Source organism: Sinohyriopsis cumingii, chromosome 8 (assembly GCF_028554795.1).
Source record: "Sinohyriopsis cumingii isolate HCF-2022 chromosome 8, ASM2855479v2, whole genome shotgun sequence".
NCBI lineage: Eukaryota > Metazoa > Mollusca > Bivalvia > Unionida > Unionidae > Sinohyriopsis > Sinohyriopsis cumingii.
In genome coordinates this window covers 32437183-32450657 of record NC_142968.1, presented here as the reverse complement: position 1 = coordinate 32450657, position 13475 = coordinate 32437183, and the positions used below count along the sequence as shown (strand labels likewise).

Here is a 13475-nt window from a genome sequence, read left to right as displayed (position 1 = left end):
CATGTCATTGTTGTGATATAATCATTTAATAATCATGACATTGTTGTGACATTATCATGACATTGTTGTGACATATTATCATGTCATTGTTGTAATATAATCATTTAATTATCATATCTTTGGTATGACATTGCATATTATTGTGTCATTTATGATGTTACATTGCATATTATCATGTCATTGCTGTGACATTGCATATTATCATGTCATTGATTTTACATTGCATATTATCATGTCATTGCTGTGACATTGCATGTTATGTTGTCAATGATGTTACATTGCATATTATCATGTCATTGCTGTGACATTGCATATTATGTTGTCATTGACATTACATTGCATATTATCATGTCATTGCTGTGACATGGCATACTATCTTGTCATTGACATTACATTGCATATTATCATGTCATTGATATTACATTGCATATTATCATGTCATTGTTACAGTGCATTATACCTAGTGAGTATTTCATTGCACCCTGAATTTGCTGGCTGTTGGGGACAGGAGGCTGAATATCTGTTTCAAGAAGGAACAATATAATTCTTTTCAAAATTTCAATCATAGAATAACAGTACTTGGAAAACAAATGATATGACCCAGAAAAAGTATGCAGTTACTTGGAATTCATTAGAGATTTATGACCTGATATGATTGCAATGAACATGTGATAGAAAGCAATTTTTAACACCAGCATATGCTTTTTGGAGGGTAAGAAACATTTTTGGTCTAAAACTAGTGCTGATGCTCTTTTGACCAATATCTGTTGGACATTTTTTTCAGGGTACCAGTTTCTTTCCCTTATGTTGAGATCAATGCATGATGTTTGGAAGCATGACATAGCAGTCACCTTTCAGACAGCAGTCATGTTTGCATGAGCATTTTGTTATGGGATTTGGTTAAATCTTTTCATTTGTATATATTTCCAAAACCCCTTGATATATCGTATACATTCGTGGCGTGAATTGTTGTGAAGCTAAGACACAATTCATTCTATGACTTGCTCATTTGTCCTGTTTATCTTGTGGTTAAAGTTAACTTCACTTGACAATTTTCAACATTTTGTTTTCATTTGCCCATATTTTGAAAACATCTTGATAGATTCTTGACATATGGGCATAGTCATAATTATGTAAGGACAAATAATTCAGTGACATGTGCTGTCACCACTTTGATTTGGGGTCAAGGTCAGTCATAATCTTTACAGTAAAATTTTGATTTTAGTTTTTTCGTTTGCTTTCATTTATTAAACCCTCTGGTAAAGAGAATTCATTCTGCAATATGCTGAGTCAGTCTTTGATCTTGGAGTCACATGTTTTACTGGAATGCTTTGGTCAAATGTTTATCTCAGCATGGTCTTGTAGATGCATTCAGTCAATTTAAATATTAATTGTTGTTCTGAAATCTAGTGCTAATGTAATTTAACCAGTCTATTTGGTATTCTTGCTGAATATCACTGATTGCTGTACACCGAACATGTAATCAAATACTAAACGGATCAAGAAAATAGAACTTTGAGTCTAATCATATCAAATACAGCTCTCTGTCATTACAATGTGATGGTCAGGAACCATAACTGCTGATTGCTATATGTGTTGTACCATGCTATATTGAGAACCATCCTATGATAATAGCCTGACATAAATTTGTTCTTCCTTGGGCTTTCATGGATTCTTCCTCCATCAAATAATGTGGCCAGCATGTATAGCCTTTCATGTGCTGAAAATGGCATTAAACCCATAACAACAACACTACAGCTGAAGAAAGAAAAGTAGATCACATTGATCTGTGTTTGGTGCATTTGTTGAGGACTGACCCAACTACAAACAAATGTTTTGGTTCTACTTTTTTGTGTATAAGTGGTTTCAGTTGCTGGCTTTCTGAAAAACATTACTGTCTCTGCAAAACAAATGTCATCAAAGCATATATGTACCCATTATATATACAGTTTTGTGTGTTACTCCTAGTTGAATATCCATCCCCATGTAAGGCTTATAGCATTGAAGAATGTGGGGAAAAGTCGGCCATTGTCCATACAGTATAGCTGAATGAGTAGTTTTTAAAAATGTATAAATTTGTTGACACTTCATATCGTATACACACCTATTTGTAAATGAAAGTTTTAAAAAAAATCCAACTGGCCACATGGACTGACTGCTCACAGTTTGCACCAGTCCACCATGAAATTAGCTGGCATTAGACCGACAGGCTGGAGGAAGATTCACATGCTGGTTATTAGGAATGGTGCTGCAGTAGTGGGATGGCTTTCATTGCAGGAAAATTTGTTAATAACATGTTTAATCTTGCTGATCAGACAGCTTTAGAATGGTGGCTAACTGACATTCAGATGCCATCCTGACAATGTTGGGTAGCAATTTGAAGAGGAAAAAACATTTTTGGCTTAAATCAACATACTGAGCTTTTCTTTGTTGTTGTAGGGTTTAACACCATTTTTCAGCACAATTTAGACTATACAGGGCATCCAGTATAAATGATGAATGGAAAACTATGGGAAAATCCCAGAAAGAACCACTGACCCATGAGAACATTGGCAGAACCCAAGACTCAAACCCATGCAGATAGTTGAGATGGCAGTGATCCGTCATTGTGAGCGCTTGAGACCACTATGGGGTCACTGAGGTTTATGTAGGAATCAGCAAGTTTGAAATAAAGAAAATGATTTTTAATTTCAGTTTGACTCAACAGTGATTATCAAGAGTGAACCCTTGGTCCTTCAGGGAGGTTATGAACAGTGGCTTCTCTACTACCCTATGGCATCTACCAATCCGACCATCAGTATTCCCTCATCATCACTTGTTTTGTCTCCAATGCCATCATGTAAGTGCAGTGCATTGTGTGGTGTTGGAATATATATTATAGGTTATTGAGCTACCATGCAGCCAACTAATGAGTGATAGTAATGAGTTGATAATAATAATAATATTTTGTTTATTTTTAAACTGTATTTCAGCATAGCTCTCTTGAGGCTTTATATTCTGCTATATACAAAAGGTCAGTCATACCAAAAACTTCTAAAAATGGTACTTACAGCTGCCTTGCTAGGCACTCAGCATTAAGAGGTTAGTGTTAGGACTGGTTGGCCTGGTGTCAGGATAATGTGACTGGGTGGGACATCATGCTACATGTCTGTGGCATGATACCCCAGTGCTAGACATCACTTTAAACTTCCACACTGCAGACATCGTGGAGATATGACTGGAAAGTTGTTAAAGCTACGTTAGAAATCTAAATTACATGCACACAAAAGGTCGAGGTATTATAAGGGCAGATTTTGGCCCCCAAATTAACAGTTAACAATAAATTAAATTGTTTGTAAAAGTATGAATCTGGCAATAGATCTGTCCTGGAAGATTCCATCCAACCTGAATCTTAAGCAACCATTGTCACAGGGGTTCCATTCCTGCCTGGACTATCTTGTTCTCAATGCTTTGTGAGAGAGAAAATTTAAAACTGTCAATTGTACAAATAAATCTCAAGAGCAAGAAGACCCTCCACTCTGAAGGCTTATGTGGGAAAGTGGCATGTTTTCAGGTACTGGTGCCATACCAGTGACACCTTCCATCTAAGTGCATCGAGTGCTCAGCTGGCAGACTGATTCCTCTGGCTCTTTGGGAAGAATTAGTTGGCCCTACTCTTTGTCAAAGTATACTGCTCCATATTGGATACATTCCGGCATAATGGCAGACATGATTTGGGGCATAATATAGACTTGTTGGATCTTTTAGTTCATTTTGGTGTAAATCGATTACAGCTCAGAAGCTTCAGGACGTCTCTGCAAGCCTCACATTGTTAATTTTGATCCAAGATATAATAGAAGCTGCCATGCATAGTCAACCTTCTTGAGTTTTATATCAAAGATTTATTGTCACGGAGGAAAACCTTAAATCTGGTTGGTTTGCTGGCACAAGCACAGACAGCCATCAGATCCAGATAGATCAGTCAACCTGTTAGCTTTGATGGAATCATTAGTGAGCTTTTATAGAAAAGAAGATTTCTATATTTATCCTCTTAACCAGTGATAAGGGTCACAGGTCATGCCAACCATCATTCCCTAGAAAGATACCTGAGGTAGAGGTCGAATGCTCAGCATCCCCTCCTATTACTAATTCTCCTAATATAATGTGAATGAGAACATATTGAAAGGAGAAGGCAAATTTTAAAGTAATTTATGTTTCCATGAGAATACTTACCCAGTCATATTATGTTAGGAATATTAGCATAATTTACATAAAAACTTGCTTTCTTTAAAAAAAATTGATGTTCAAATGTTGATTAATATTTATATGGGCAGTTGTATTTTTATCTCTGTCTGTTTTTGGTTGTATTTGGAGGCATTGTTCTAGCAAAAATAATAATCTGAACATTTGGACAAGAAGCGGTTAAATATAGAAGAGACATTTAGAGAAATGATACTCGCAGCAACAAAAATAAAAGGCAGTCATATGTACTATTTTTGACTAAAATTGTCCATTGAAATGTAATAATGGTAAAAAATAAAATCTCAAGGTATTGTTAATTACACGATCATATTAATTTGTAATTATTACCTATATTCTAATCTACGATTTCAAATTGACATTCAGGCAATCAGAAGCATGCACATATGTTAAAGTTATGAAATCAGCAATGAATCCAGTAAAACAAAATACAGTATTCATTAGTATCATTGTTCATTTATTTCAGTTTCATGAATGATTTTTAGTACCTAGCTTTAAATTATCATCCATAGACGGGAGTTAAAATAGACCTACTCAAAAGGTTACCAGCACATTACAACACACTCTATTGATTGCAGCAATTTTCAAAAAATATTTTTTGAAAGAAAGGATTATTGTACAGTTTGTTTTCTTGTAGTGCACAGATGTGTATAAAATCTATTGTTTTGTTTCATAAAACAAAATAAAAAAAATAAGTAAACGGGTTTAGTGATATATATATTGCCGTAAGGTTCCTCGCCAGGTGACTTTATTTGTTACATGTTAATTGTTGCCTTTTTGAAAACAGAATTATGGTATAATGGTAAAAATGATACTGTTTCTGATACTGTTGCATTGGACAGTTGCAGTTTGAGCCCAGTGATAGCCTTTTATTTTCTATATTTTCTTTTCTTTTTTTCTTTTGCTTTTCTTATTGCTTTTTTTAAATATAAAGTTTTTAAAAAAAAATACTTTTGCCTTCTGTAATTCATGTGTATTCTGTTCACACCATTTCTTTATTTCTGTCTTTCCATTTGTTTTACATGTTTCTGATGAATAACTCAAACCGTTACCTATGCAAAGGTTTGAATTAGAAGTTTAAAAATAACTCTCAAAGTATGTTTTTCTTTAAAATACTGCAGTTTCTACTGGTGGGTTACAAATTAATGCTGTCAAAAAATGCCTATAGATTTGATGGCTATATCATGCAGAGGAAGACAGTAAGCGTGACACACATCCCAGGCAGTGGCTTGGGAATTGAGAAGGTATTATATATGCTATTCATGCAGAGGAAGACAGTAAGCGTGACACACATCCCAGGCAGTGGCTTGGGAATTGAGAAGGTATTATATATGCGATCCTAAGATTATCAGTCCGATGATCTTCCAACCAAGGAACCATGTTCTCCCATCCCACAAAAAAGAAGAAAAAATGAAATTGTGGGTCCCTAAGTCATGAAGGGCTGGCATGTGTCTCAGTAAATTGAATTTATAAAGATTAGTTTTGGCATTTCTCACTGGTCTGTCCTCAACTGCACACAAGATGGTATATAGCTATACAAAACGTAATGGGCAACAGCATTTGTCAGATGAGACTTGTGCATATCAGTTTTAGGTTATAATGCCTTATCCGCTTTATCTGTTAAATAGGTCATTGTGTTATCCTGTTTGCCTTTCAGTGCATCACTGGAGACCTATGGCTATACATGAATTTGGGGGATCATACACGTATACAGTATTTGGATGTCAAGTACATAATTTTGGGTTTTATTTTTCAACTCAATTTGTGAGTGTTTTCATATATACAGGTGTGAATAGGCACACAGACAAACTGAAATCTTGTCAATATTTTCAGTCTTTAGTTGCTACATTAGGTCAGATTTAAAAATAATAGTCTGGTTTTCAACCTAAAATTGGATATAAAATATATTTATCATGGAGTGTTTGGCCCCATTGAAAAAAATTACCAAATGCAACAGCTCGATGCTATATCTGAAAGTGTCTGCCCATGCATGTTTGAATGTTTATAAATCATTCTCCTGAATGGATTCCCAATTGATATACAAGAAAAGCATTTTTTTACTTTTATCAAACCTAAAAGTTTTCTTATTTCCTTGTTTTATCATCAAATTGAACATTAAACATTTGGATCGGTGTACTTGTATTCAAGGTTCTGTATAATGTTTAAATTTCATGGAGGCAAGGAATGTGGTTTTCTTTTTAGTCTGCAGATTCTTCATTTACTTTAAGAATTTTTCTCAACTATTACAGATTATATGCATCTTTGAATAAAAGCCAGAATATCATTTCAAAGTACTTGTGACCCAGATTTTCTTGATGACTTCTAATTGGTTAATTGGTAGTAATGATATTTGAAGAAATAATGGTGGGAAGAGGGGTGAGTGTTGAATATACTGGAAAAAATACAGTTGTAATATATATATATGGTTTTATTTTGCTTTCCTTCATTCTGTAGGCCCATATCCTATAAAATAAGAAACAGGTGCCTGTTAACTCATTGTCTTCACAATGAATATTTCAGAATTTTTGATGAATAGTTCTCTAATTGGTTTGGTTCTTTTGTATTTGATTTATTTTTGTAGACATGACTTTTGCATATGCAAATGATGGTTATATCAATAGAAGAGAAATGAAAAGATTTACAAGTTAAAATTTGATGCGTTAACACATTTACCCCCTGAAGGATTTTGTCGTTTTCATCTGAAATTTGAGTAGAAAACACGTTTTCAAAGCTATTTCTGAATAAATCCAAAAACTTCCAGGTGATCCTCCAATAAAATAGTGCCTAGTTGTGTTAGAAGCATTGTTTTTCATTGGCTATTTGGCTCACGCATGAGCAGAAGGGTAAAAGTTGGGTAGAAAATAATCGGGTCCAAAAAATGAGATTTCTCCCTCTGTATTTTGTTGTGCAAATAGAAATTCCTGATTATTTGGTATTAATTGGCAGTAGACTACTACCCCCTGCTACTTAAACTTGTCACCAGGGGTTAATGTATCTATTGCTACTTTGCAGTGGATTTTGACTACCCCAATTTTGACCAAGCTTTCTTGATAACTCCGACACCAAGTTCAACAAGCGATCAAAGTCCAGAGAGTTCCTTGCCTGATTCTTCATTGCCCACAAGTAATTTCTATCCAACACTAAATGGAACACCTCATGAAATGATCAAAACTAGAACTCCAACGATTGACCGTTCTAAAAAGCCGAAGGTTTTGTCACAGGTTTCGCTCGATGAAACTCTTCCTAGTGATGTGAAAAAGAAGACAGATAGTGATTCAGCTGCTGTGAGTAAAACTGTGAAAAATAATCCAAGCAAACCTACAGCTGTGAGTGAGTCTAATTCTAGCATAGATCAAGGAGCATTGAATCAGATGGCACTGGACATTGACAAAGACTTGCAAAGATTGGAACAGCTGCGCAAGCAAAAACAGGAAGAGTTAGAAAAATTGGAGATGGAACATAAGAGAATTATCTTGGAAGATAAAGCCAGGATTGAAAAAATGAAGGAGGAAGAAAGAAAACTGTCAGCTCTTGAGGAAATGAGAAAGAAACAGCAGACTGATGTAGCAGATCTGTTTAGGATGAAAAGGAATCTCCAGGAGACCATTGAGAAGGAGGTTAAAAAATCAGAGTTGGATCGTGTCCACAAAGAAGATGAGGAGAAATACAGGTAGGTTTTATTGAAAGTTGGGTACTTTGTTCATTGAAAATGAGATATGTACTGCTTAATTTAAAATACCTAAAGCAAAGACTAGGCTATTGTTGTAAACAAGTGTAGGTCCTTGCATTATAAGAAAAAAGTAACAATTATTTTTTCAAAAGTAATTTCATAATAAAAACAGAATATATCAGTTAGAATCAGAAAAATAAATTAAAGTGAATCTGCTTCAGAGCAGACAGAGATGAGAGTAGACTGGGACAGAGATGAGAATAGACTGGGACAGATGAGAGTAGACGGGGGCAGGTGAGAGTAGACGGAGGCAGAGATGAGTGTAGACTGATACTATGAAAACCAATCACCAGTCATTGTCTGAATACTTTGGTACTATTTATTAGTGAAACACTGTATTCTGAGGAACAATATATCTTTAAGCTTCATAACAAGATTCACTGCTATTAGTCCTGTCTTGACAGTGCTGTTCACATGAGACATGGTGTTCTGTGGAACACATCTTGTGGAAAGTGGAGATAATGTATCCAGTGTGCTTATCAATACACTTGCTCTGTTTTGTAACTCTTTCTTCACAAATGAAGTTTTTACATTTTTATGTTTGACTTTTATTGCCTTCTCCTGAGAGAACTGTTCTCCTTGGGTTGTATGGTGGGATATACAACTTTAGCATTTCCCCTCCCCCTAACAACACTATAGGAGACAATTTCCTAATGAAGAAAGGCAATACTAGATTTAGTATATTATATATTCTTAATTTGTAAGTAAATCCAGATGTGACTCTTTTTTCCAGATTATAACTGCATCTGTTTAGAGAGTGAGACTCGAAAACATCTCATTATATTAATGCCTGCTTCAGACCATTGCTAAGTGTATAAAGTCCCACATTCAAAGAGATGTGTAGTTTTCTAAAATAAATAATAAATGTGTAAAATGTTTGTCAGAATGCATTAAACGTTACTATAAGTCCATGAAAAATATGCAGCAGTAAAAGCCGCCATATATATGATAGATTTATATGTGTCATTTTATTTAGGAGGGAAGAATTGGAAAGGATGAACAGCGAAGAAGAAGAGAAAAAGAGAAGGCAGGAGGAGGTGAACAGGTTGAGAATGGATAGAAAGAAAAAAGAAGAAGACAAAAAGAGAGAAATTGAGAGACTTGAAAGAGAGGTAATTAGTTACACAACACATTTCTTAGATCCTATTTATCAAATAGTTTATGATGTGACAATGATAAATAGCTTATTTCCCAATGTATGTATATGAGCATTGTTTTTCAGTTAGGATTAGTTTAAAACCTGAATTGCATTGTTAGCTCTACTGCTTATAGATCAGAAGTGCTTAAGGGATTGCATGATAAACTGTCATCCATCCATTAAGGAATTGCATGATAAACTGTCATCCTTCCATTAAGGGATTGCATGATAAACTGTCATCCATCGATCAAGGGATTGCATGATAAACTGTCATCCATCCATTAAGGGATTGCATGATAAACTGTCATCCATCCATTAAGGGATTGCATGATAAGCTGTCATCCATCCATTAAGGGATTGCATGATAAACTGTCATCCATCCATTAAGGGATTGCATGATAAACTGTCATTTATCAGCTGTCCATCCATTAAGCACATGTTTTTGTTTCTACCTGGAGGATTATCATCCCAAGATCTTGTTGGTCTGGAATGAAAATATAGCTGCTTGAGAATCTATTATGGATGCCACAGTGACCATCTTGAAATTCTTGTAGCTATTCCACATGAATGGATGGTGATATTGATATTGTGTTTTGACCCAAAGGTATCGGGTGATCTATAGTTGGTCCTAAATGAGAATGATACTGATCTGTAATCCAGTATGGCCACCACAGTAGACAGCTTGGAAATCTGTAATCCAGTATGGCCATCATAGTAGACAGCTTGGAAATCTGTAATCCAATATGGCCACCACAGTAGACAGCTTGGAAATCTGTAATCCAGTATGGCCACCACAGTAGACATCTTGGAAATCTGTAATCCAGTATGGCCACCACAGTAGACAGCTTGGAAATCTGTAATCCAGTTTGGCCACCACAGTAGACAGCTTGGAAATCTGTAATCCAGTATGGCCACCGCAGTAGACAGCTTGGAATAAAGAATCCTACTGAGAGCAGTTTAGCCAGTTTTTATACATTTGTCAAATTTGTTGGAATTGGATGTCTTTTTATCCCTGGTGCAGGTATGCATTTTTATCTGCTGCGAGGCTTATGTTTTTGCAAATCAAGTTTTGTTTTGGAGACACAATGGGCACATTTGCTACTATTAGTACTTCTCACCACTGACAACAACAGGTCCCAGTTAACTTTTGTTTTGAGTACGCACTTTAAATGTTTGCATCCAGTTCCATTTCTGTTGCTTTTAATCATAAAACCTGGTAACTGCAAACTGTTTTTCTTTCTTACACCTTAATTGGATGATGGATCACCAAATTGTCTATCCTGGCAGTTCTTAGATATTGTCTATATTAGTTGCTATGTTTAACCACTGCCATCTCACCACTGTCTGCATGAGTTTGAGTCTCAGATTCAGCCAATGTGGGTATGTGAGAAAGCTTGCCAGTAGCTTCTTATGGGTCAGTGGTTCTTTACTGGGATTTCCTGGGTTCTTCCTCCACCATTAATACTGGCTGCCACGTATAGCCTATCGTGTACTGAAAATGGCGTTAAACCCTACAACAACAACAACAGCAACAACAATATTTAACCACACATTTTAGGAAAACGTTACCTATGTCTAAAGTTTTGAACCATGAGATGCTGCTGCCTTTCCAACATGACCAGACAGCTGGTGGTGGTTTTATCAGCAATTTTGAGGTGATGACGTTTTTTGAGACTCACATTTCTTGATAAGTTCCTATATTTAATAAAAACTTTGAAAACATATTTATTTTTATTCCCAACCTCCACACATAATGAACTAAAACATACAAATTTTGTGCTGTCCAAAATGTCCCTTGTCTATCCATTCTGCACACTTTCTTGCATGCAGTATAGCTAAATAACAATGGGTGAAAATCAGGCCAAATTTGAAATTTAGATACCTTGAGGTCTCAAGCTGAACTCTTGTTCTGGTGACTGATGTTATATATTAAATTAGTAAAACATTTTAAAACATTTTGGCCATCAACCACTTTGACAAAAACTTTGGGTAATTGTGATTAAGCAAAACTCTCTTGAGGTAGATACATGAAAGATTGTTCGGCTTATTATGTAGATGATCTGATTAGATTTTCAGACTAATAAAGTATTATTGAAATTTGTGCAGATATTTTTATTGTTACAGTTTGGAACTTGAGCTTTCTAGACAAAAATGTTAACATGATTAAGGAAACACCACTTGAGTTAGACAATAAAGTTTGGTAAATACTACTGTATTCACAGACCTGTAAGCCCTTAGGGTTTGCTGTAAGTCTTATCAAAATGACCTTTGAAATACTGACTTTCATAATAAAAACACAAATTATGGAAGTATGATTTGTTGCAGTAAAATATGTATATGGTCTAGTCTGTATTTGATTCAGATCTGGGTTTCATATTTGATGCAGTGGAATCGGTCAGTGAACCAGATTGACTTTACTATAGTACCTCAGATGCTTTAAACTGCATGTATTTTGTGATGCAAAATATCTGCATGATCAAGCAGTTGCTTTTATATTAGTAAAAACGATTTCCCACTAGCAAATGCCAGGAGAAAAGAGACAGTAAACCTCTTCAAAAAATGTATTAGTACAGAAGAATAAAAGGGAATATTCAGATTCTTGGAGAAAGAGTAAGGAAGGGCAGCGATTAAGTTTAGTGAACATGATGTGGTGATTTTTTTCTTTAAAGAATTACTTACAGTTGAGAGGAATCAATAAGCCATTGAACTCCATTAGGTTAATTAAGGTTTAGGTAATCTTTACAAACATTGGAGTAGAAAACAATGTTTACTGTCATTGCATCAGACTTGAATCACAATCTGGACTTCTGAGTGCATGTTTTCAAGCCTGACAATAGCAGTACATGATATTTTGTTACACCTTATGGATCCAACTTACAAACAAATATTGGCTGCTTTACTGAGAAGGTTCTTTTATTATTGGCTGGTCTGTACTCAAATGAGACCTTGGGATGATATTATCTAAAGTTTTACCTTGATTTCTGGTCATAAATACCTTTCTTGCATTAGCAGACAGGTCTGTGATAGCATTCTATGTCTAAAGTGTATATCCTGAACTTATCTGCTTAAAGAGACAGCTCTGTGATTTTACTGCTTGAAGTGTATACCCTGCTTATTATGACTGTCTTGTCTGTGTAAGCAGGCAGCCCTGTCATCAAATCATAATTCCATTCACATGTGTGACATGGTATTCAATGTAACCTTGTAAAAAATACCCGAGGAAGAAATTTCTTTTATGCAAATAAATGATCAATTATTACATGAGAGACCATATGTTTTTTTCACAAAAAAAATTTTATTACTTCATTAGCTTAAAAAGTGCATCATCTTTCTTTAGGCTGCTGAAAGTGCTTTGCGTGAGGCCACAGAGAGGGCTAGGCAGGAAGAGGAGCGGAGGCTGAATGAACAGAAAGAGGCAGAGGAAAGGGCACGAAAGGTACAAGAGGAACTGGATGATGAGCAAAGGAGACAAAGAAATAAGGAAAAGGTGTGTCATTTAGTTAAGTTACATCACCACTGTAGACACTGTACATAAATAACCTCTCCCACATTTCAATTTATAATGACCAGGATATGAATAACTATGACAGCAGTCATGTGACAGATAAATATCTCAAAAAAATTATTATATGTATTCTGATGGTGTATTTCATAAGGAGCTTATGAGACAAATTATAATTTTATTTATTTTTTGTTAAGGTCATCGGACAAGTACAGAGTTGTACATTGTGATAAATATATATATATATATATATATATGTATATATATATATATATATATATATATATATATATATATTTCAAATTGCAAAATATTTATTAAGATATGTATCCATAATAGAACTTAAATCTTAAGTCTGAGTAATTTTGTCATTTTAATTTTATATGGAATTCATCTTGAATTTCCTGACTGTCACATACATAACAATAATATATGTACTCTATCACCATTTATTTGGTAAGCTAACAACTATACTAATAGGAAGTTGTCCTAATCTAAACAGAGGGTACAACCAGGTCTGACACCTGATCTATGCATTCTGGTTTGAAAGTTCCTGAGCTGATGCTTCCAGCTAAATATAAATGCACAAATGAAACACATTCCCAGCATATTCAGTATCCTCACTGATTTTCTGTCAAGAAGAGCCTGATCATTCATATCAAATTGTCTATCCATCATTTGGTTTTTTAGTATCATTCATATCAAATTGTCTATCCATCATTTGGTCTTTTTGTCTCATTCATATCAAATGGTCTGTCCATCATTTGGTCTTTTAGTATCATTCATATCAAATGGTCTATCCATCATTAAGTCTTTTAGCATTTTTGTATGCTTTATGGGGCATCCAGTGATTGATATTGTTTTAG

General features: G+C 34.9%; 1 protein-coding gene across 1 annotated transcript in view; it reads left to right on the top strand.

Annotated features, from left to right (window-relative positions):
- The window catches only part of LOC149793244 (ubiquitin carboxyl-terminal hydrolase 8-like), a 116930-nt gene that overhangs the window by 36038 nt on the left and 67417 nt on the right, over positions 1-13475 (top strand). Inside the window, exons 8-11 of the mRNA XM_089967207.1 lie at positions 2695-2839; positions 7252-7909; positions 8946-9081; positions 12445-12594. Of these exons, the coding sequence (XP_089823333.1) occupies positions 2695-2839; positions 7252-7909; positions 8946-9081; positions 12445-12594 (1089 nt within the window). The remainder of the gene's footprint in view (positions 1-2694; positions 2840-7251; positions 7910-8945; positions 9082-12444; positions 12595-13475) is intronic.